This window comes from Hermetia illucens, chromosome 3 (genome assembly GCF_905115235.1).
Source record: "Hermetia illucens chromosome 3, iHerIll2.2.curated.20191125, whole genome shotgun sequence".
NCBI classification, from domain to species: domain Eukaryota; kingdom Metazoa; phylum Arthropoda; class Insecta; order Diptera; family Stratiomyidae; genus Hermetia; species Hermetia illucens.
Window position 1 is genome coordinate 111957266 of NC_051851.1, and position 26265 is coordinate 111983530.

The 26265-nt window shown below is 40.5% G+C and overlaps 1 protein-coding gene across 14 annotated transcripts in view; it reads left to right on the top strand.

The window, feature by feature from the left end:
* The first annotated feature begins 6642 nt into the window (after window positions 1–6642).
* The window catches only part of LOC119650626 (cholinesterase), a 47121-nt gene continuing 27498 nt past the window's right edge, over window positions 6643–26265 (top strand). For 2 of the 14 annotated variants that reach the window (XM_038053519.1, XM_038053532.1), the window contains exons 1-2: window positions 6678–7283; window positions 17120–17533. In XM_038053519.1, the coding sequence (XP_037909447.1) occupies window positions 17319–17533 (215 nt within the window). In that variant the 5' untranslated portion in view covers window positions 6678–7283; window positions 17120–17318. Of the gene's footprint in view, window positions 7284–17119; window positions 17534–26265 lie in introns of all 14 variants that reach the window. The other 12 variants (XM_038053533.1, XM_038053521.1, XM_038053523.1 and 9 more) reach the window with 12 other exon arrangements.

Below are 26265 nucleotides of genomic sequence, written 5' to 3' on the forward strand. Positions count from 1 at the left end.
CGCCGTTCATTGCCAACCATCAGAACCGTAGGCGACAGGGTGGACGACATTGCTGTAAATTTTGAATTTGTCACGTTCACTGATACGTTGGTCACAAAGAACACCACTTTAGGGCCAAACGGGTTCGGACAGACAGAGCAAAGTTTCTGGATGGCAATAATCCTTGTTATTTCTAGATTCCATCCCGATAATAATCATGGCAGGTCTGCCAGTACGTTTAAAACTATGACACCATCACGACACCACGAATCTATGCAAGCTTTTCGAAATAGGCTTACCGCCTAGGGGGACAAGGTTAGAAATACGGAAGGGAGAATTCTAGTCGGAAGAGACTTTGAAACCAGAGCCCTCGAATGGGATATGCCTCAACGAGATTTTAAAGCCGCGCACATTTTGAAGATAGCCGCCAGGACAGGACTCCTAAATACCGGTAGCACTCCGACATTCCGACGCTCTGGTTGCAAAGCATTATCCCCAGCGTAACTTTTGCTACGGAGGCCTTGGTGCCAACGCTCCAGCTTCCTAACATCGGTAAAATCGACTTTCTAAAATTTGTTCAGGCGCATACAGAAGAACTACAACCGAGTCTCAACAGGCGGAAACACGTTGCTGGCAGGAGCTAATCAACGAGCTTAACAGAGAGCCATGAGGCATCGGGCTGTTACCAAAAACGAAATCAACAGGCAGAAAGTCCAAGCCACAGTCGCCAATGTCGGCGAGTGGTGCTCCTTGTGACCCTAGATGGAAGCAAAGCTGCGAGATGGTGCCACATGCTGGAGGCACTGGAAATTCAATTCGATACTCCAGGCACCTATTGCGGATATTGAGAGACTATTTAAAGGACCGTGCCCTACTCCACGAGACACAGGAAGGGCAGGGCAGAATAAAAATAACATCGGGGCGAAGCAAGGATCTACCCTTGCTCTCGACTTTTGGAACGTCTTGTATGATAATCTTCTAGGACTCGAGATGCCTGATGAATCGCATCTGGTCGGATATGTGGAAGATGTTGCGGCACTTGTTACTGAACGCATGGTTGAGCGGGAATGGTGATGAGACGAGTAAGAAGGTAGATGGTAGAACATTTATTCTTCCTAGCTCTGAATTGAAGTCGTTGTGCTGACCAAGGAGATGGTTCCCTTAATCATCCCTATTCAGGTTGGTAAAATCATGGTCTTGTGGAAGCCGACGCCTAAATACCTCGCAACATGGTAGAAGAGAAGATGCGCTTCTTTGAGCAGATTAAGTAGATTCGCATAACCTCAGACAAGCCTGTGATTTGCCGCCTTATGTCCAATCTCGGAGGTCTCTTATCCAGCAGGCATCGCTTCCTGATGAGTACGGTTCAGTCCGTCCTTTACGGTTCCGAAGTAAGAGCTACTTCAGTAAGGAGATCTACCGCAAGCGCCTAGCACAGGTACAAAGATGAGGGGCTCTGCGAGTTGTGTCCACCTATCGTACCATCTCGAAGCGGCGATAGCGGGAGTTATTTCGATCGCTCTCCATGCTGCCGGGCGGAGGCTTATATAGCTCAGAAAAGGCGAGGTAAATAAAGAAGTTACCGTTTGTAAAAAAACGAAAACGTACCGCCTAGCAGCAATCTTGAGAAAAGGTGTCGAGAGGTGGATGGACCGCGAATCTCATAAATGATGTCCGGCCATGGTTCAATCAAAAGCATGGGTACCTTACACAGCTGCTGCTCAGCGGTCAAGTGTATTTTCAATCCTATCTGCACACAATCGGGAAATCACGGTCGCCCGAAAGCATTTATTGCAAGGATGTGGTAGAAGATGCCTGCCACACCTATTTCTTCTGCAAATAGTGGGAACGACATCACCATTACCTCGTCCTCGGACACTATAATTACACTCAATGCATTCTTAGGGCGAAAAATAGGGAGATGGGTGAGAGAAACGCCCGAGTAGCCGAGGCTCCCTGAATCCACGGGGTTTTGCTCCTGTGCTGAATAAGCCTAGCCTGATGAAATTTGCCGAACAGCGCCGGGTCAGAGTCCTAGACGCTCCAAGGTATTTTTTTTTTTTGCCGATAATCTCTCTGAGACAGAAGTCCAGGACTTTATGCGTAAATGCATTTGACTTCCCTACCCAAAAAAAGAAACAAGTCGGAATACCGGAAGCTGGCACTTCGGGTATAAAGGTTTTGTGTTCATCTTATATGGGAAACTTTCTACGCACATTTTTACGTTCCTATATTGATAAGAACCCAAAATATTCCTACATTGCAATATGGACAAAAGAATACATACATATGAACTTATACAGTACGTATATTGAATACCGCTGGTTTAATGTACAAATATATATATAAGTTTCATTAACATATACACATAAATACATACATGTCTACCTCGAGTTATTGATATTGATATACAAATGATTAAAAAACTAAAACGAAATGTTTCCTTTCGACCCCCATTCATATAAGCTCAGTTAGTTGTGGTATTGACGAATTGATATGTGATGATGACTTCATACACGTTTTAGAATACAGGAAATTCACATAAAATGTAATAATTTCAGCTTCTATAACTTTATTGGTAATGGTTGGGTTTTGCGATGTATTTTGAAGCCTAGATTTCATTTAGATACACTTATGTGATTTTTTCAAATTTTTCGGTTGGATGCGACAGCAATCGGATCGGACGGTAATTTGAACATTCTGCTGGACTACTTTTCTTTTTCCATATTGGAACTGTGATGCTTTTTGCCAGTCAGATGGTGTTCTCCCTTCCTCATAACGAATAACCCGATTAAAGAATTCACTGGGCCACAATGTTCCGTCCCAGCTCTTCATTTTCCAGACCTCAGATGCGATGTCGTCAGGTCATGTTGCTTTCCCCGAATTCATTCGGGTTGTTATCTACCCGACTTCTGTTGCGCTGACAGGTGGAATTGTTCCAAATATCGGCAATGCATGTGGAAGAGGAGGATGAACAAATTCTTCAGTTCGTCGGCTCATCGGACGGTAAGCAAAGTACCGTTGTTGTGATTAACACAAAAGAAGTGTTCTATATCGTATGTGCGTTGGTGTAAACTGTTGACTTCCTTTCGCCATCCTGAGTGTCCAGTTTATCGTAAAGATCTTTGCAACGGATCGCTCGGGTAACAGCGATCGCTTTCTTTGCTTCCCGAATGGCATTCTTATAATTTGGAAATTGGCGAGCGTTTCATCTTCGAAAAACTTATGGTAAACGCGTTTCTTTTCAACAGACCTTCATTTCGACAGTATTATTTTCAAGCCAAGTATCTCGGTTGATGATCCGCTTACTTGACTTTGTGATCCCAAAAGTTGCATAGGTCGCTTTGTGAATCGTTGTTTTAACCTGGTTCCACCATCCTTCCACATTCTTAATGATTTGTAATAATTTCTTCTTTTTTCTCACGAAATCGACGCGTATTAAAACGTGGCGGGCCATTGTGTTCTTCACACTATTTTATCGGTTTCTTGATTCGGAAGAGGACAATCAACGGCCGATGTTGAGGTGCGATGCGATATAGTCCATTTGCATTTTACTGGAGGAAGTATGATACAATCGTTTGATGATGAATAAACAAGTATATGGTCATGGGTGTCCGCAAAATCGACTATTGCATACCCCAAACCCTCTTCCCCTACAGTACCTATTGCCGTCTGCATTTGCACCCGCATAAACATTAAGATCCCTTGAAATGACGAGGTAGCCATCAGCAAGCACGTTGCAGGTCTTTGTATCGCAAAGTTGACAGAAGGCATCTTTCTTGACATCAGGTCGACCTATCTGTTGTGCGTACGTGCCAAAGAAGTGAAATGTACGATCAGCTGGTTTAGTGGGGAACATCATCAAATCATCATCAAATGGCTCGATTTGTTTAATCGTACTGCAGAGAAGTCTAGCCATTTTTACCGCATTCCCTTTCTATGCCCCAGCCAAGGGGACTATGTACAGAAGATTCAACCCCCAGCGCATTTTTTGAAATTTTGTTGAGACGGAAAATCATTGCCCATCTTCGGCCGCAATGGAAACTGCCTGCGAAAAATTCCGCGCATACGGGCTGCTCTTAGTGCCATGTATGTGATGTAGTGAATTGATATGCGAACATGTGGCAGCATCTGTCATAAAAATAGGCATTGCACAGCTGTTTATCGTTCCCCACCTAAAGGGAGCTTCCTTGAAGATTCATCTTGGGTTAATGGTAATGGATCTAAGTGAATGATGCTTCAAAATTCCTCTGTAGGAAGCTTGGTCCATCCATCCATGTAGCTCTTCTTGGAAGTGGGGAGCAGATAAGTAGATGCATCCAAGATCAATCTTTCATAATACATTCGTTTCCTGCTGGGATAGGATGGGGAACCACACACAAGAAAACTATCTATAACAACACACCAAGGCATTAACCACGTGGGTCACAAAATAAAGTACACAATGGAATTCTGTGCACCTTTGCCGTTTGATTTGCTTCTCCTGTATACAGTCTTCTTGGTCGCAGCTTTTGGCACCACACCATCCAATTCGCCCAATCCAAGCGCAAATATCAGTGCACCTTTTCCGAAGGACTCTTGCGAGTTCCTCCGTCTTTTCAGCGAGTATACCAATATTTAGTGTGCAGACAGACAGATATTTGTTTGCTCGGATTAATTTACTTACTTTTTGCCGTCCATACGTCAAGAACTCTTCCCCATTTCCCAACGAGACCGAAGCCCCTTCTGCCGCGTCGACTGAGGTAAACCCCCCTTTTTCCTCAACGCGGTCATTTTTGGTTTTTAACATCATTTAATGCGTTTTCTTGGTCGGCCTGTCGCAGGACCAATCACCAAGAGAGATTAGGTAGGATTTAACATAGTGAATAGCTCCAACTATACTTTATTTATCTTTTTCCCTGATCTCAGCGTTTTATTCTTGTTTTACTGAGGATAATATAAAATACATTGCTTCAAACCCTCCTTCTTTATCTGGGCTTGCGTCCAACATGCTATGTAAATAACATGACGTAGTTGAATACTTAATAATAGGAAATTTCCAAAAATTCCTATCAATTATGGGATTGATCGATATATTAAATTCTTGCATATGAAATGGCTGTTTTGGCAATCAAGTGAAGTTAGTTGCGATTTTGGTGTATCAAACCACCGCCAGTTGGCGCCGTTGGTGTTGAATATTGAAGTATAAATACTCCTACACTTAATCAAGGAGTCATTTCAGTTTTGACCATCGTTGGGATGACATGGAATAGAAAGGAAAAAATATACTTTTTCTGCATGAGTTCAAACTCGGTCATAAAGCGGCGAAAGCGACCAAGAAAATTAACAGCGCATTTGGAGCTGATACGGTAACCGAACGAATCACACGGCGGTATTTTCGAAAAATTCCGGTCAGGCGACGTAAACCTTCAAAGTGACCCACATGGACATCCAGGACCATCGATTGACAACGACGAGCTGCGTTTGCTAGTCGAATCCGACACACGTCAGTCTGTGAGAGACATTGCAGAGAAATTGGGCGTACACTATTCGACAGTTTCCCGGCACTTGCAACAACTTGGAAAGGTGAAAAAGCTCGACAAATGGGTTCTGCATGCCCTTACGGAACAAAACATGGCATTTCGAATGGAAATTTGCAATTCTCTATTCACCCGCAACAGAACCGATTGCACAGAATAGTGACATGTGATAAGAGGTGGATATTATATGACAATCGTCGACAATCAGCACAATGGCTAGATGCTGATGAGCCACCGAAGGATATGCCGAAACCGAGCCTCGATCCGAAGTTATTGGTGACTGTTTGGTGATCTACAGCTAGAGTTATCCACTATTCTTTTTTGGCACCTAGAGAAACGATCAATGCCCAGAAATACTGTGCCTAATTCGAGGAAATGCACCAAAAATTGAGTATTCAACGGCCGAGATTGGTCAACAGAATTGGTGTGATACTCCTTCACGACAATGCATCACCTCATGTAACAAGAACAACGGTTCAAAAGTTGAACGAATTGCAGTATGAGACTCTGCCAACACACATGTCTGTTTACGTTGAAAACGTAAATTGGTGACGTAGCAGTTTATGAGAATTTTCTTTAATTATATTCCCAAAGAAATAATTTGTTGATTTTTTCCAAATAATAAAAAATTACAATAAGACATACAAATTTAAAAGGAAATTAGCAATACATTAGGCACTCGAAAAGGTGAAAAGTTTCACTTAATCTACTTCAGCCAGTTTTATCGAAATCGATCGGCAATCGAAATATCCCCCTATTCTTATATTTCTTATGCACAAAAAAAAGTTCTTCTTCACCTCAACACCAAAATACATACTTAAAAGATCATCCCCTATACTGCCATTACACCCCAGAACAGTATCTAAAGCATTCGTAAGTCGAACATGCATGTAGTGTGCACAGATCTTGCGCCTGTATGACCACTTAAATTAATTAAGACACTAATTGCTTCACTGTTTCATTCAGTGAATCTATCGATTTTGCTTCAGTTCACTCTTCAGAATTAATTTCGGTCAACTTAGTGCCTCCGCCCACTAGCAAGATCTGACTCCGGACACCGTCCTTTGAATCATAGTTCCACGCTTTACAAATAGCAACATCCAGCGAGGCACGACACGGCGTTGAAAAGAAAGTAGCGGCAGCCGACCCAAGCTATTGTCAAGCGTGGGGTACCGGTTCCCATTTCGGTTTCAGTATCTTGGATACTTGAAGCTTGCCAGCAGTCAGTTAGTTGAGGCTTTTGTCTTCGGTTGGGACGTTAGCGTAAGGCGCGATTGAAATATAACTTGTGCTGCAGCAGTTTGAATGGGGCGTTGTCGACCGTCAGTGCCACTCACTGCGATACCTGCTTGCTGAACACAAACAGCATTTGCCAACTCGGTATCCGGATATCAGTTTTCAACCAAAACAAAGTCTCGATCATTTGGTACACATATATCTTTCTCGGTTTACACTAATTGAAGGTATAGCGGATAAGATAACAGTTTCGAAATCGCGTCGTCGCGTAATCTAGAAAAGTATTCACAGAGTATAGTTAGTCATAACGATTAATGGCAGGTGTATCGCCACCATTGCGGGAGTGGTTAGTGTTTTTCTGGCCTTTTGAAATAATAACAAGCGCAGTTCAGTGAAAGCATGAAAAATTATAGAATCAAGTAGCGATATATTCTCCCATTCTTCATAGCTTTAAGCAGAAATCTACATATATCGAGTGTGTTCACCTTCGTTGTTCGATAAATTCGTGACGTCAGCAGTGTTATTGTGCAGTGTATGTGAAAAGTTAATGTACGCCGAACGGTGAAAAATTTGTCGCTATGGATTGGAAATTAGGCTAGTAATGAGAAACCAAATCGGAAAGTACCACCGATACGACGCACCTTTATTTTCTGATAATCATGGGAACGAAATCATCCATTCTCAGTTATTAGCGGCTTATCAGGCCAACTAAAGGTTAATAGGCAGGCGGAGTTCTGCGCACGGGTGTTGCACATAAAACAGCAAAGAACATAAGATATCTTTATGTGATTTCTGGACCTACCCGAAAACTGGTGTGCACTTGTTTTTCCATCTTTATTTATATTCATGAATAATATTTGGCGTTTCTAATTCCAACTCGCTACTTCGCTTTCGACTGCAATTCGCTACCTGCGAAATATTCTTCCTCCAAATCTTCTCTTTGAAGAAAAAAGAAAAAGCCTTCCTCTATGAGAAACCACGTGCTCAGGAAACACCCAATCCAGATCTGAAATAAAAATTAAAAACTGAGATTCAGAAAAGCCGATTCCAGTATTCCATTTAATAAGATGTGAAGTGCACTGAAGCAGAGTGAATTTATCTAGATTTATAGATTCAGTAAGCCTAAGTGGATAACATATGTACGGTGAGAAATGTAGTTTCTGCTCGTCTATAGAAAGAACGGTTTTTATATGGGAATTTCAAAAAAACGCATGACTTATGTAAAATACGATGCAATACAAAATTTTCATTTCGAAAAAGAGGCAGTGAATGTTTACTGTTATTATCTACTGTGGATGAATTGTACCTGTGAGAAACCTGTTTACTGGAAATGTCTAAGAGCTACATTTATGCGAAGTCAACTACTACCACTACGTTGGAAAAGTAAAGTTGTATTTCTTTGTTGCCATCATCTTAACGACTTTTATTTCTGGATTGTTTGGCCAGACTGTTCTTGACCCTTCCACCTGCAGTACAATATCAAAAACCATTATTCTTTGAATTTCAATATTTTTCTTCTAACTAGAAATATATCTGGGCCGCCAATATAGAAAAGGGTGCCCTAGTGTCAATGTCAGATATGTATGTAAAAAGTGACGTAGTACCGAAGCCGAAATGAGACAATCTAATGAGTACCAGCTGGATAAAGGTTTACCCAAACTGTGTTATGTTGTAGATAATGGCAATCAATTGGCTGATTACAATTTGCCTTACAAGCGTGAGCTCATCTTTTTCCCAGAATTGTCATTTTACTGTGCATATATTTTCTTGATCTTTCTCATAAACGATAGATAGTGAATGATGTCTAGAAACGCAATATTTATTACCTTCTATGTATATTAAGGAGTATGCAACTAAGAGTCAATTGGTACTTTCTTCATTAAACTTCAGAAAAAAAGAATTCATTGTCGGCCACTGAAAATAATTTATTCAATGCGCGAAACCGGAAGCTTGACGCTTCAGGTATAAAAAGTTTTCTGTTCCTTATGCGAGAAACCTAGAGGGCATGACGGTTCTACTTATTCATAGTTAAAAATTCGATTCTCCAATATTTTTCAAGAACTATTTAGACGAATAGTTCGCTCTGCAAAGTACTATATCAATAAGAGTCAAATGCATATGCTTTGCGCTTGGAGTACAAAATTAAGTACGCAGAAGTCCAATTAAGATAAATATAAATAAGTGAAAATACCGGAAGTCGGCCAGATCGGGTATAAAGGTTTTGTGTTCATCTTATGTGAGGAATTTTCGGTGCACGTTTTGTCTTTCCTCCATAAGTAGGAATATTCCTTCATATATTACTAAACTCCGAGATATATATATATGTTCATATTAAAGACATAAATACCGTGCTCATCCTAAACAAAGAAACGTTGCCTATTGCCACATGCTGGTGCTTATATACATGTATACAGTGGCGGTAAAATTATAGCAGTGTGGCGTCGCACATCACATTCCTCTCAATATGATTTCCTACATTCAACTTTTTATGAATTTGTCTCTTGCCAAATATTACTTCCAGCGAAATGCCAAAGTGATTATAATTTACAACAGCTCACTATAACAAAACTTACGTCAAAATTAATTTCTGTTAAGAAGTGGTCATTCAGCGCAGTAAAAATAATAGCAGTGGGGAGTTTCTTCATATTTTTAAGGTTTTGTGTAGAAACAAAATTTTATTAAAATCCATTCACTGTATCACGCACTTTTCTCCAAAACGACTGCACCCATCCGAACGAAATTTGGTGGACAGATGCGAATTATAAAATTCCACGCATACAGCGTATGTCATTCGCTGGTGGTGGAGTTTAAAGGAGGCCCCCCATAAATGCAAAGGGTGGATTTAAACATTTCGTGTAGGGTATCAAATGAAAGATCTCGATTAGTACTTTCCGAAACTGAGTTTTGGCGTGAATTACAAAGTGCGTGAGTCAAAATGTACGCACTTGAAGTGATACAGGACTCATTTTCGGAAACTACTACTAAAATCAGGAAAGTGCGCTTGGATGAAATCTAGGCCTCAAAATATGTCCCATTTCGATATCTTCTCAAATAAACTTTCTAATAGTATATTACCTTGTTTTAGAACCTAGCCCTTTTTAAGGTTTTGCGTAAAGCATATGAAATTTAAGCCTCGAAAGATGCCTCATTCCGATAACCGCTCAAATAAAGTTACTAATAGTATATTCCCAGCTTTTAGAAATTGACTGAAAAACCCCCCTTAAGTTCATCATAAGAGTATTTTTCACCGGAGAGGACAGTGTCGTGCATACACATGCCAAGTTTTATGGAAATCCGACTAATAATGTCAAATTATAGCAGTTCAAACTTATCCATTCCGTGCGAATTTACCGCATCCTAAGCCATACAAATAAGATGCTGAAGTCATAATTAACGAGAATAATTGATTTTCGAATGAAATATTAAAATTCCGTTCCTGAAGAGCCTCCTTCGCCTATTTCTTTTGTGTAAAGGAAAACCTTATTAAAATCAGCTTACTGTCTGTCCGTCTGTATGTCTGTCCGTCACACGCAATTTTATCAGAGATGGTTACAGCGATTCACACCAAATTTGGTGGAAAGGTGGGAACTGTAAACGCTCACGCATACAGTGAGTTGCATAATTCTACATCGCATTTAAGGGGGGCGCATACATGCAAAAGGGGGGCACACATTTTTTTTTCATAAAATATAGTCATGTCGGGTATCAAATGGAAGGTCTTGACGAGTACTTTCGGTCTTAGTTTTGACATTTGTTGGAAAGGTGGGGAGTGCGGAGGGTTGAAAGTGATCATGTTTTTACGGGACCATTCTCAGAAACTACCCAACCGAAAAATCTGAAAAAACCAAGAAGCTGCCACAATGTGGTACCTAGGCTCCAAAATACCCTCCATATCAATATCCTTTCAAATAAAGTTAATAATAGCATATTATTCCGGGTAGCTGAGTGGTTAGAGCACTAGGCTACAGGTACGGAAGGTCGCGGTTCAAATCTAACTGGTGACAGTGGAATTTATATCGCGATTTGACGTCGGATACCAGTCGACTCAGCTGTGAATGAGTACCTGAGTCAAATCAGGGAAATAATCTCGGGCGAGCGCAATGCTGACCACATTGCCTCCTACAGTCTACTGTAGTGTACCGTTACGGTCTTGAATGAAGTGCTCTAACACACTTCAAGGCCTAGATCCAATATGGATTGTTGCGCCAACGATTATTATTATTATTATAATAGCATATTACTATATTTTTTAGTAATTGACTGCGAAACCCTCCTTAAGTTCATTCTAGCACCACGAAATTTTGTAACAAAGTTATAATAGGTCAAAATTGTTACTTCTTTGCAAATTCAAGACTGAATGTGGATATTCTCACATAACATATGCATATATTACGTGCTATGTACTAATGGGACAAATGCACACGCAAATGTCTTTATAATACAAATACACAAAATCTTTCATACCTGTCCAGCTGTCCAGCTTCCGGTTTCCCGACTTATTTGTATCTGTTGTAGGTTAAATTCTTCTTTTTTGCTAATAATATCAAACTCAGAGTGTGAAGCGAATGAGATTGACTATAATCAATACAGGGCTTTCCAATAAATGATTTATTTAAATCGCTTTCTAAAAATAGAGGAAATGGAATTTTTGACTATGTGACACGAAGCTGATATGCACACGTTGCTCCTCACATCTTTTTCGTCAGCCTTTGTCCCGTTCACCAGCGGCGTCACTTCGTCATGATCGGTTTCGCTATTTTATTTTATCAGATGCCTGATCTGCCACCACCAAGTTTAGGAGAAACAATCCGTGCAATTCATCGGCTAAAAAATCATAAGTTGCCAGGAGCCGATGGAATTACAGCCCAATTGGTTAAATATGGAGGCGACCAGTTACACCAAGTGGTTCATCAACTTGTGCTCAAGGTATGGGACAGCGAATCAATGTCTGACGATTGGCAACGAGGCATTATCTGTCTCATACACAAAAAGGGAGATATCACACAGTGCAGCAATTATAGAGGTATCACGTTGCTGAGTACCATCTATAAGATATTCTCCACTATCTTGCTAGGCCGGATAGCCCCATACGCCCAGAACTTCATTGGCCCATACCAAAGAGGCTTCACTCCAGGCAAATCAGCAACAGATCAGATTTTCTCTCTGCGGTAGGCGATGGAAAAACTGTTGGAATATGAACAACAGTTGCACCATCTGTTCATCGACTTTAAAGCCGCCTATGATAGCATAGCCAGGGTAAAACTGTACACGGCCATGAGAGAATTCGGTATCCCAACGAAATTAATAAGACTGACTAGGCTGACCCTGACCAATGTGCGAGGCCAGATAAAAGCAGCAAGATCACTCTCAAGACCATTCGACATCAACAACGGTCTACGACAAGGGGATGCGCTATCATGCGTCCTCTTTAACCTGGCCCTCGAGAAAGTGATCCGTGATGCTGAGGTGAATGCAAGTCGAGACTTACAATCTGCCTTCATCCAGATCGAGCAGGCGGCCATTGGGGCGAGATCTTGGGCTGCACATCAATGAAGGCAAGACAAAATATATGGTGGCAACGTCAGCACCGAAGACGAATCAACCAACAACATCAAACCGCACTGGTCAAACACAAACACGAGGAAGAATAAGGATAGGAGAATACAACTTTGAGACCGTTGACAATTTCGCCTATCTAGGGTCGAAAATCACAACCGATAACAACTACGATGATGAAATCCGCGCACGGTTGTTGTCAGCCAACAGAGCCTATTTCAGCTTACAAAGACTGTTCCGCTCGAAACGTCTCACCATAGGGTCAAAGCTCTTACTGCACAAGACTATGATCTTGCCAGTCCTCATGTATTCCTCGGGTTCTTAGCAAGAAAAATTGCGAACCTTGGCCGCATTCGAGAGAAGAATGCTCTGAAGAATTTTTGGCCCCCTACATGAGGATGAACGATTCCGTAGCCTACACAATGACGAAATCTATGAGCGATACCATGACCGTCCGGTTGTAGATAAAATCCGGCTCAATAGGTCGGTCGTCGCGTCGGTGGGCGGGTCACTTAATCCGTATGGATGAGGATGATCCCACCCGGAAAGTCTATAAGGGCAATATCTATGGTAGAAAAAGAAGACGAGGCAGACCCTGCCTAAGATGGAGCGATGGCGTAGGTCAGGACGCCAGACAGCTTTTAGGGATATCGAATTGGTGGACCTCGGCGCAAAACCGGGATATCTAGAGTTCCATATTAAGGCATTCCTAGACCGGATACCGGTTGTTGCGCCGTTGATGATAATGAAATGCCTGGTCTGGATGTAATCACGAGGATTTTAAATTTCAATCCAGCGTATCAAGCCACCGTTGTTTCGGCCGGCCTTTTGGTCGCTTACTTTTGACTTCGATGTTCGGACCAATATTGACAAGTGAATTCCGCAGTTTTTCCATGATCGGTGCAACCCTATATCTATCGCGGATATCCTCATTTTGGATGTGATTTGATCACATCGTATCACGCCACTTGTCCACCGAAATGTCTTCGTCTCCATTACCGCAAGACACCGTTCATTGTACATTGGGCAGACAGACGACATTGCGGGAAATTTTAGATTTGAGATGTTCATTGATACGTCGATCACAAAAAACACCAGTTATTGAATGCCACTTCATCCAGGTTACGTTAATGTGTGAAGCAATTTCATTATGCAGTTCACCGTCGGCTGATAGCATTGACCTGGGATATTTAAATCGCTTAGTTCTGGGCAGGTTACTGCCTGGTCAGAACTGAGCGATTTAAATATCTTGAGTTAATGCTATCAGCCAATGGAGAACTGCGTTATGCTCCTCAGGTAGAGAAACACAAAACCTTTTATACCTGAAGCGTCAAGCTTGCGGTTTCCCGACTTGTTTTTTGATTGTTTTTGCTTATAATAGACCGAGTTTGTAATCAAAACCGTAAATTTAATAATTTTTGAAAATAGAGGAAATAAAATCTCATTTTTAGTTTGAAAAAATGGGGCGTGGACCACCTGAGAAGTGAAATTTGATAAGGAATCTGTATAAGAAAGATAAAATATAAAAAAATATTCAAGTCTTTCCTCTTAAATTAATCAAATACATACAACGGGAGTTCACCCGAAGTATGAGATTCCAGCGGCTATCCCGGTTCCCATGGTACCAGTATACCCCTGGTAAGGTTATCAGTGGATCATCCATTCGCTGTGATCAACGATACCTTAACTAAGCCAGCAAGGACTGCTTTAACTTGACCAGCCAGCTAAGAATATATTTATATATGAGCTTATGAGTATATACCCGCTCGCAAATTAAAAGATGTTTTAGCTGGTTTAACATTAAGGAGTTCACTTTCCTCAGCTAATCAAAGTCGCTATCCGGCCGATAACTATCTAAGTAATGTCGAACACTTGACATATTGTTTTTGTATACACATAGCCGGAACACAATTTTATTGATGTTCTTCTTCTTCTTTTTCTTCAGCCTTTGTCCCGTTCACAAGCGGGGTCGGCTCGTCGTGATCGGCTTCGCCATTTGGCTCTATCGAATGCCTGATCTGGGTGCAATCCCGAGGCTTTCAAATCCCCATCCAGCGTATCAAGCCACCGTTGCTTAGGTCTGCCGTTTGGTCGTTTACCATCGACTTCGATGTTCAGACCAATCTTTGCAAGTGAATTCTCGTTTGCACGAATTGCGTGATCATACCATCGAAGACGCCTCTCTCGCAACTTTTCCACGATCGGTGCAACCCCATAACGATCGCGGATATCCTCATTTCGGATGTGATCTAAACGTGTGACGCCACTAGTCCAACGTAGCATCTTCGTCTCCATTACCGCAAGACGCTGTTCACTTCTGACATTGCGGTAAATTTTAGATTTGAGACGTTCGTTGATACGTCGATCACAAAGGACACCAGTTGTGGAACGCAGGTTGCGTTAATGCGTGAAGCAATTTCATAACGCAGCTCTCCATTGGCTGATAGCGTTGACCCAATGTATTTAAATCGCTCAGTTCTGGGCAGATCACTGCCGCTGACAGTGATGGTGCCTGTATCATGGGGATCAGTCGTCAAAAATTCAGTTTTGTTTAAATTCAATCTGAGACCGTGTTGAATGAGGCGATCATTCCATTTTTGAACAAGTTGCTGGAGATCATTTTTGCTATCAGATGCTAGGAAAACATCATCTGCATAAAGCAGTGTGTAGGGCGCTGGACGTTGGATATCCCGTGTGACGGTGTCCATAACAAGGACAAAGAGGAGTGGTGAGAGGGCACTTCTTTGATGAACTCCAACAGATACACGAAGCGGTTTTGATACACCCGCCACACTTCGAACTTTACTTTTCGGATCGTGGTAGAGCAATTTAACCCAGCGCACGAGTTCTTCTGGCACGAAGTGTTGTCGTAAAGCATACCAGATGAGTTCCAGAAAGGCAATGTAAAGAGGGCGATGCTTCTCACGGTGTTTCTCCATGAGTAACCGCGCAGCGTGTATTGCGTCAGTAGTTCCGCAGTTCTTGACAAATCCGGCTTGATTCACGGTTATTTCAACGATTTGGCGAATACGGTTGTCAAGAATGCGTTCAAAAATCTTCATGGTATGGGAAAGTAACCGGATCGGACGGTAATTTGAACATTCTGCTGGGCTACCGTTCTTTTTCCATATTGGAACTGTGGTACTTTCATATGTTAGATCGTGAAATCAGTTCCTTTGTGAGATGTCATTAAAACACCATCTGCGAAAAGCAGCTTGACAGTGCCCATGATAAGAATGTGGAAAATTAACGAAAACACAATTTTTGGAGGACATACATACCCCTCTACCTGTGGAGTCGGAGCATTTTTGATGTACCTGGCAGACTCTGTTTCCACGGTAGAAGAGTTTAACCCAGCGGACGGGTTCCTCTGACGTAATTGCACTACATACCAGAAGAATGTCGAAGCAGGCAATATAAAGAGAGCAATGTTTTTCCATGAGGAGTTACGCGACGGATGTTATGTGTGCCGCAGTTCCTGACAAATTAAATGTTATTAACGGTAATTTAAACTGTGTCGCGAATGCCTTTGCCAAAGATATATATGGTTGTCGTTTACTCTATAGCACTTCAACGCGCCATCGCTCGCTGTTCGCTGAAATGCAATTCAACTCTCCCCAGATGACCGCAGTGGTCTGCGCTAAGTGCTCCTGGGGCGGACCACTTGTTAGTCATTCTGAAACCGTGGATTCCACTGCGTCGAGTAGCCAGTAGTGGAATTGTCGCCCCTCCCTAATATGTGACCTATCTACTGTAATTTCTGCCTTCTGAATTTTCTTCTTGACTTTTGTCCGTTTCAGAGCCGGGATCGGCTTGTCTTGATCTGTTGTATCATTTTGCTCTTTTAAAATCTCACGTATCACGTTGTTTCGACCGGGCTTTTGGTCGCTTTCTATCGACTTCGATGTTCAGACTAATATTGACAAGTAGATTTTCGCTATCGCGACGCGAAGACGTCTCTCTGGTAATATTTCCACGATCGGTGAAAGCCCAATATCGATCGCAGATATCCTCATTTCGGATATGGTCATGACAGTTGATACCTCGGTCAGGAAGAACACCATCACCATCAAAGTTTGGAAAATGCGTGAAGCAATTTCATAACGCAGTTCACCATTGGCTGATAGCATTGATGCCAGATATTTAAATTTGTCAGTTCTTGGCAGGTCACTGCCACTAAAAATAATAGTGCCTGTTTCATTAGGATCGGTCGTTTTATTTAGATTCAGTCTGAGACCGTGTTGTATGAGGCGGTCTTATAATACCATTTTAAACATGTTCCTTGAAATAAGCTTTGCTATTAGACGTTAGGAAAACATCACCTACATGAAGCATTGTGTGGGATGCTGTGTCCTTAACAAGAACAAATAGGAGTGATGAGAGGGCGCTTTCTTGATGAACACCGACAGAAACACGAAGCGGTTTCGATATACCTGCCATACTTCGAAGTTTATATTATAGTAATATACTATTATCAACTCTTTCAGTAGATAATTACTTGGGTTGTACTCTGGAATCTAGACGCAGCTATTTCTTCAGATTTTTCGGTTAGTTCGTTTCTGGCAATAAGTTCTGTCTCATTTCAAGTGTGCACATCTCGATTCCTCACTCCCTTATTCCAATATAAAAACGAGAACTTTTCGCAGAACGTACTTGCCAAGACAGTCTATTTGACACCGAACACAATATATGATATTTCATTAACGGGAGTGGTAGGAGACCTTTTGGTCTGTGTAGGAACTCCCTTAAATATTTCACACAATTGTGTCATTGACAGTATGCGTGGAATTTCACAGTTTCCATAAGTTCGTAAAATTGTATACCAATAGGCTTAGCCGTTATCATGTAAAGTGCGTATGGAGACATAGTGTAGCAAATTCATATGTACATTCAGTCAGCCGAATTAAACTTCATACATATATTCTGAAAATGTTTAGTGCAGTGATGTAAATGATTCATGGATCAATGATAACATCAAAATAATCGGTCTATTATTAAGATGTAAGTGATTGTAACTATTTGTATACAATGGATGAAAAAGAATACTTTCGGAAGTGCGTAAAGTGTAAAGATAGTCCTGCAAAAAAGAAAAAAAAAATAAAAATATGTTACGTTACTGTGGTGATATTCGGTTTTATTTTGGGAACGAATTCAGCCGAAGCGCAAACGCGGGATCCAAAGTTCTACTCACGAGAAGGTGACCGTAGTTGGCCATGGCCAAATCCAGGGGATCCGGATTATAGGTAAGTTTCTTATGTGCAAGTCATGAGTAGCTGGTTTTTAAAGTTAAGTGCAAACAAATTAAAATCGGCTTACTATCTGTCTGTCGGTTCGTCTGGTTTATTAGAATAGAGTCGACGTCTGTTTCTCCGTCTTTTCTCGAAAACAGCTACACCGATTGTCACGAAAGTTGTCGATTCCTCTACAAACAGTAAGTGGCGCCATTTTGTGTTAAGTTTAAGGAGGTCCTCCCCATACATGCGAAAGGGAGTTGCAATTTTTTTTTTTCACAGAATGTGCCCATGTAGGGTATCAAATGAAAGGGCTCAATTGATACCTTTCGAGACTGATATCGGGTGAAACGTAGGGGAGTGAGGGCTCAAAATACAACCCTCAAAAGTGTAACAGGTCGCGTTCTCAGAACTTTCTTTTTCTTCTTCAGCCTTTGTCCCGGTCACAAGCGGGATTTGCTCGTCGTGATCAGCCTTGCCATTTGGCCTTATCGAATGCCTGATCTGGATGCAATTTCGAGACTTTTAAATCCCCATCACACGTATCAAGCCACCTTTGTTTCGGACGACCTTGTGTTCGTTTACCATCGACTTTGATGTTTAGACCAAACTTGGTAAGTGAATTTTCGTTGGCGGGAGTCATGAGACCGTACTATCAAAGACGCCTCTCTAGGAGTTTTTCCATGATTGATGCAACTCCCCATCGATCGCGGATATCCTCATTTCGGATGTGATCAAAACGTGTCACGCCGCTAGTCCAACACAATATCTTAGTCTCTTATAATCGGTCAACACTCAGAACCATAGAGGGAGACAGGACGGACGACATTGCGGTAAATTTTAGATTTGAGACATTCGTTGATACGTCGATCACAAAGAACATCAGTTTTGGAACGCCACTTCATCCAGATTGCGTTAATGTGTGAAGCAATTTCATAATCCAATTCTCCATTGGCTAATAGCGTTGACCCGAGGTATTTAAATCGCTCAGTTCTGGGCAGATCACTGTCACTGACAGTGATTGTACCTGTTTCATGAGAATCGATCGTGAAAAAATTCAGTTTTATTCAGATTCTATCATTCCATTTTTTCCAAGTTGCTCGAGATCATTTTTGCTATTAGATGCTAGGAAAACATCATCTGCATAAATCAGTGTATAGGGCGCTGGAGGTTGGATGTCCCATGTGACGGTGTCCATAACAAGAACAAAGAGAAGTGGCGAGAAGGCGCTTCCTTGATGAACACTAACAGAGGCACGAACCGGTTCTGATGCACCTGCCACACTTCAAACTTTACTTTTCGGAAAAATCTGAAACAAAAATCGCAGAGGTGTATCTAAACGAAATCTAGACCTAAAAAGATTTCCCGTTCCGATATCTACACGAATAAAGTTAATAATAGTATATTAGCATATTCTAAAAGTTTAACCGGAAACCCCTCCTTAAGTTCATGCTAATTTGGCAGTAGTATAAGGGATAAGGCATAACTTTGGCAAGTTTTAAGGGAATCCAATCGTGATTAACAAAGTTATGAAAGATGAAAATTTAACATTTTATGTGAATTTCGTGCATCACGATGTCATAACATATCAATTCGGGAGAGGGAAGATGTCGCAAGGAAACATTTCATTTTAGTTTTTTAATCATTTATATATCAATATCAATTACTCGAGACAGATGTATATGTATATGTATTTATATGTATATGTAAATGAAACTTTGGGATAGTGCCTAGTTCAGATATATATATTTGTACATTGAAGGAACGGTATTCAATATACGTACTTTGTATGAACATATGTATACTTTACTAAACGAAGTAAATCGGATCTATCTACGTCTGTAATATGTACGTATATTTTGTAGTTTGAAAAAAATATGAGGAGATTTTAGTTTTTAGCCATATACGAGTGGAAAACTGTGCGTAGAAAGATGGACACAAAAGCTTTATACCCGAAATGTCAGCTTTCGGTATTCCGATTTGTTTTAATCTTTGAAAGGCGGTAAGGTTCAAAACCTACCGCTGGTTCCTGCATACTGTTATGTGAAAGTCTCATTCACGATAACCCCCTTCTTCTCGCTCCATTCAATCCGCCGCGTTGCTGAAAAGCATCGTACTTTCTACTTGGATGCTGGATCAGTCCTTAAATGTTGCTCGTTGTGGTTTTATCTCTCTCTTGTCACCTGAATAGTTCGCTTGATCCCAAACTTTTTTTAGCTCCACCAGGAACCCTGAAATATTTGCAGGTGTTAAGCGTCTACTTATTAGTCGTGCTCAGTGAGCAGTAAACCTCGGGCAATGAAATACACCATGCCCGAGAGTTTCATCTATGTCAACACACCTAAGGAAGTGTGTCGATATCCTATTGCTAATTTGTTGAAAGTTATTTTCTGTCACGGATATGATCCAATTGCGCGAAGGCGAACATAACAAATTACCCTTGAGTTAGGAAGACTTCGGCACTGTCTTGGCTTCCTCGAAATCGCTAGAGCGGTAGAAGACGCTTTAGTTTGCGCTACAGTCGATGTGTTTCTTGAAGCTTAGTTTTTTCCCAATCATTATGCCTACGGTAAATTATTTGTTCGTCAAATTTTATTTTCGCTATTGCTTTCTTTCTTCTCTTGCTGCTGGTCAGCTTCTATTTTATGATCAGCAAGTGACAGGCCAGCACTTTTTAAGCAGATAATGATTTCCCATATCACTTTATTTGCATAAGTCTCAAACTTCTCGAGGCGCTTTGATAGCATCGTTTTGCTATTATCATCCGCGAAAATAACGGTTGCTGCGACGTTAGCTACATAGCTCTCGAGAATAACTTTCAATTTGTTGTCTTTGTTGCAGTACAGTCATCGTCTCACAAGAAATTCAATAATAATATAAACATAAAATAGAATAGAAACACGAAACCTAATAGTAAATATAATAAAAATAAATGGATTCTTCTTTTGTTGTTCACTAATAAACTTTGGTCTCTTATACCTACCTTAAAAATTTTAAGATCGTGGTGAGAACGTTTCCAAGAGGAAAGTCCAGGTGTGAATGGATAAAATATATTCTGTGTGAGTTTTGTTACTGCTTGTTAATGAATCCTTTTTTCATAACTTTTTCCATAGAGATAATAGTTTTTGCGCACCTACAAATATTGGCTCTTTTAATTTTGAGCCTGAATAATTTTGTGTAAAGCAGCACGGCTTTCAGGAATTTTTTTACCGGACCAATTTGAAGTGGCGATGGTAAAATTAAATTCGTTCGGATCCATTAAAGACGTATGTTTCGCATTCATCTTCCCTGTAGTAAATTTATTTCGGACAAGCAAATCTTTTTTGGTGTAATCATGTTCTTCAGCTCGATTGTCCCCTGTGTAATAGGTTTTTTTACTATTTAGAGAGGGTCATTAGGTAAAGATGATTTTATATTACCCTTATGAAGTAAAAAGCTTCTGTGATTTGGAAACTCTCTCCACATCATTGATGATCCAAATAAACCTACTACTGCTACTATTACTTACAGGAAAAACATAACATAACATAATATGCTTTTAAATAGATTCCAATAATGGTATTCTTATTTTTGCGTATATAAAAGTAGGTGTAGCGAAGATCTAAAATCCGCGCACTGTTCTAAAATAATCCGTAGCGTGTTGATGTGGTCAATATAGGAGGATCCAGAGCGGAAGCCAGCCTGCTCTCTGTCGATTAGGCTTGCGAGATGTTCTTTAATGCGTTTCAGGATTATTTTAACTTTTATCTTTGCGACGGCAGGGAGCACGCAGATTCCCCTCTAAGCGTGCCCTTCTTTGGGATCTTAACGATCTTTTCCTTCTTCCACTCCTAGCAGCAGATGCAATACCTCTGCGGGGAGACTATCAAGTCCAGTGGCATTACTTCGTTCGAGGGCATTGGAGGAACAGTCCGTAACCCTTTCTTCCACAAGAAGAGGAACCTCGCCGGACGTGATACGATTAAGAACTGTGGTGAAATGTTCTTTCTTCTTCAGTTTTTCGTTATCGTGGATAAGAAATCGACCGTTAACGTCACAGGACTATCGCTTCCTGACTAAAGCAATAAGTAATTAGTTTAAAAGGAATTAGATCATTTGTGAAAAAGTATAAAAGTGTCTTACAATCGCAATTATTTTTAGTAGCTTTGTACTGAAGAATGAGGTAGCGTTTTTGCTAGTGGATACTCCTCAACCTGGACCCAAATATTGTAGTCAGTATTCTGTCAGAAATCGACTCCCGGGTCAAGAGAGCGCGCCTGGTAATAGCCGTCAGAAACAACTGAACACTGGATTCGCGTCTGCTACCACTCGGCTTTCCAGAGCAAAAAACACATTTTCGCAAAAGGAAGAGGAGTATTCTTCAACGTAACTTCGCTTAGGCCTAGAATATCGAGCTTATATCGCTGGAGTTCAAGAAAGCGAACATTCTGAGGACCGATACCGTTGTATCATAGTAGTAGTATAGTATCATAGTAGGCTTTCGATAGGCAAAGGCCTTCGCAGTGAGGTCAGTCCCTATCCGAAGTGTTGTTGACGTTTCGGCAGCAATAAGGTTTCAAAATTTGCAGATCACAAATTTCGTTTTTAGGCGCCTCTTACGATCAGGGAAGACTTTGAATTCTTAAGCCCCAATTCACTGGGCTACTTTTTCACATTTGCGGAACTTCAGCGCATCGTGGCCACCCCTGTTCGTAGTGATAAACAAAGATCCTTGCTCCCCATTTTTTAGGGGGGTTTTCCTATGTGACGGCCTCCAGAAATCGTTTTGTTTTATATATGAATATATATACATCGAAAGCAGAATATGTTGGGAGTATGCTGGATGAAAATCCAAAATATTTACGAAGTTACAGTCAATAGAACACGCGGAATGCTAACGTGCATACAAAACGAAAATTTTGCACGCATTCAAGAAACCTTAGAAAGGTAGAAATATCGAGCGTCACGTAGAAAAACTTCCTCAAAGTCGAAAAATTCTGACAATTAATGATTTTTTTTGACCATTTGGAATTCACTTTGAAATATTCCCCTCATATTTTTGCTTTCATTTTTTGTTTAATAAGTAACCATATTTGATAATATTTGAGTATATAAGGTTGTTATAAAGGATTAAGTTTTTTAGGATTCTCTGTAAAATAGCCCATCATTTCTCTTTCTGTTCGCCTTTGTATTAGACCATCTGCCCGAGTGTCATATGTAATTTATTCGTAAACGAAGAATTTTGATTAGCACTTTATAGAGCTGCCTTTATTTTAAACAATTATAAATTAGATGAGTGAATGATCAAAAAGCACCGCCTTAAAGACGGAGCCATTTTCAGAAACTAACAACTCCAAAAATCTAGACTTGAACATGAAAAGGAAGTGTACATTAATATGCTGTGCTTTAATTGTCCTCCAGTAGGACAACAAACTCGAGTACACTTCTCGGCACGACAATAATTATTGTATAATGTCCCACGCAGACTCTACATATATGCATCTCTAATCGGTAAACCGGTCCATAAATACATCTCTAAAAATGACCTTCGGAAAGTATTGTAAGATGTTGGGGATGAAATTTCCTTCGTTGTGATCAATCTGATCTGATAGAGCCTTAATGGTGGAACCTGATTTAGGAAGAGAGAATTGAAGTCATCACAATTTTTTGTGTCCGTCACACGCACTTTTCTTAGAAACAATAGTACCGATAGATACGAAATTTGATGGGAAAGTGGGAACTATAAGCACCCACATATGCAGTGAGCTACATTGTTCTAGGTGGAGTTCAAGGAAGATATAAAATATTTTCACCGAATATAGTCACGTGGGGTATGAAATGAAAGATCTCAATTAGTACTTTCCATAACCGGTATTCGTTTTGGTATTAGCTCTGGGGGAATCGAAAGTGATCATTTCTTTGGCGGAGCCATTCTCAGAAACTACATACTCAACCGAAAAATCCGAAAAAAAAACATGAAGATGCCCCTATACTGTGGGCAGACCAAATACTCTTCACACCCACATCTACTTCAATAATAGTGCATGATTTTCTTTTCGAAAAATTGGCTAGATACCCCCTTAACTTTATCTTAGAGTCATAAAATTATATAAACTTAGAGCAAAGCAAATACGTGTCTGCACGCTAAATATTCGCACCCTAACTGGAAAAACCGAGGAACTCGCAAGGGACCTTCGGAAAGGTGCATTGATATCTGCGCTCTGCAAGGAACCCGATGGTCTGGTGCTAAAAGTTGTAACTTATTTTTGTAGCCCACATATTTAATACGTTGTTGACATTGCCATTTCAGAGGGTTTCCGCGATGCCATTAAAGAAGGCGAACGATTTGATGACCGGCTGATGAAACTCACCATTATATCAGGTGATCGCACTATTCATTTCTTCATAGCGTACGTACCACAGACAGGTCGACCGGATGCCATGAAAGATGCCTTCTGGCAACTTCTCGATGCAAAGATCTGCAACGTGCCTGCTGATGACTATATCATCATCGCCGGCAACCTGAATGGTCATGTGGGTGAAAAGGCAGACGATAGCATTTGCTATTGGGGAAAGTGGTTTGGAACGCGCAATGAGGGCGGCGAGCGTATCGTAATCGACTTTGCAGACACCCATGACTTTGTATTTATGATTACATGGTTGATCAACCGATTGTCTGTTTTCTTCAGCCTTTGTCCCGTTTACAAGCGGGGCGGCTCGTCGTGATCGGTTTTCCTATTTTATTTTATCAAATACCTGATCTGGGTGCAATTTCGAGGCATTTAAATTCCCATCAAGCGTATCAAGTCACCGTTGTTTCGACTGGCCTTTTGGTCGTTTAATACACTAAAGTGAAGCAGTCTGACTTGCCAAATGCATATGCATTACAATCTGCGTAAATGGAGCAGTTTCGCATTCAAATTTACTTACATAAGAAATACACAAAACCGTTTCTGAAGCATCGAAACAAACCCATAAAAAGGAATCGAAAAAACGAGCTTCAAAGTTACCGATATGAAAAAGTACCTTTTTTCGAATATTTTCCGTAGTTGCTAATCTGTTATTCCTGACCCATATAAACCTCAAACATTACATTTGGAATAAAAGATTCCAGCTCGAAAATCAAAAGGAGGCCAGCGTGCTATAGGTTAGGTATTCGGTCGTACCGTAACTACCCAACTCTCGTCTGTTTTGGCTTTGTATCTATGGAAATATTGTGAATAAGACTGCAACTTTGTGTATATTTTCATATATATTATGAATCGAATGATTGGAGAAAAAAACCCGTAGGAAAAAAACCCTCGTAGGCTCCTCCCTTAATTGCATTCATAACCTATAAACTGAATTAGAGGTTCGATGTTTTTTTGTTTCTTATTAGAATTCGTTCGTTTTTCCTGTTGTGCCAACTTTCTTGTAAAAGTACCATTTAGTACCTTTTTCAGACATTTTTGATACCATAATTTTTTCGCTTCCTGCAACACTGATCGTAACCCGTGGGATTGCTTAACTGTGGCCATATTTGACTTGGGATTTAATTACCGCCTTGCTTCAATCGATCTATTTCGCATATACTCGTATTGTGTATATATGTATGATTATAATTGTACAGTTCATTCTGTATATATGTAAAATGGTTTGAAAAAGTTTCAGTTCTGCACCAAAATCGTATTTTATGCTCTAATTTCCGTCAAGAATATTAGTGACGTTAGTAAGACAAGGGGATGCCCTATCATGCATCCTTTTTAACCTGACTTTGAAAAACTGATCACTGTAAATGCCAGAGGGAAGAACAACCCAAGATGTATAAACTACCCTCAATTGACGTGAGATCTTGCACTGAAAATTAATGATGTCAGACCAAATACTTGGAGGCAAGATCAGTATCAAAAAACGAAGATATCAAATAGCACTTATCAATTGACAACAATAGAGGTAGGTGATTGCCACTTTAAAACCGTCGATAATTCCTCCTATCTCGAAACATCAATTGATAATAGCTTTGATGACAAAATTCGCGCACGGTTGTTTCGCTCGAAACATCTCATTATAGGATCAAAGCTCATACTGAATAAGACAAAGATCCTAACAGTCCCCATGTATTCCTTCTTGGATCTTTAGGAAGTAGTGCTGCGAATAATCCGCCGTCGGTTGTTGACAAAACCCGGCTCAAAAGGTTGTGGTGTAATTCGTATGGGTGAGTGTGATTTATTCCGAAATTCTATAAGGGCAATATTTATGGTAGAAAAAAGATGTAACAGTCAAACACCGGACAGCTCTCAGTGAAAATCGAATTGGTGAATTTCGGCATAAAGCCGGCTTCTCGAGTTCCTTAGTTATGAAAACCTAGAGCGGACACCAGTTGTTGCGCCGCTGATAATCATAATGATAAGCAATTGATTTTATTTAGAACAAGTCAGAATACCGGAAGCTGGACGCTTCAGGTATAAAGGTTGTGTGTTCATCTTGTGTGAGGAATAACCTATTCATATTTTCCTAATCGCGTATACTACTATTCCAGAATATTCCATGATATACATAAAATATTCCATGATATATATATATATATTTCCAAACTACAACTCCGCTGTTGATATGAGCTCATCTTATATGATGATGACGTCATACACGTCTTAGAGTGCAATAAATTCACCTAAAATACACAGCTTTGATCTTCTATAAATTTCTTAATCATCATAGGTTCTCTGTCAAACTTTCCAAGATTATACGTTATATTAATATTTATAACCACAATAAATTCTGTACTT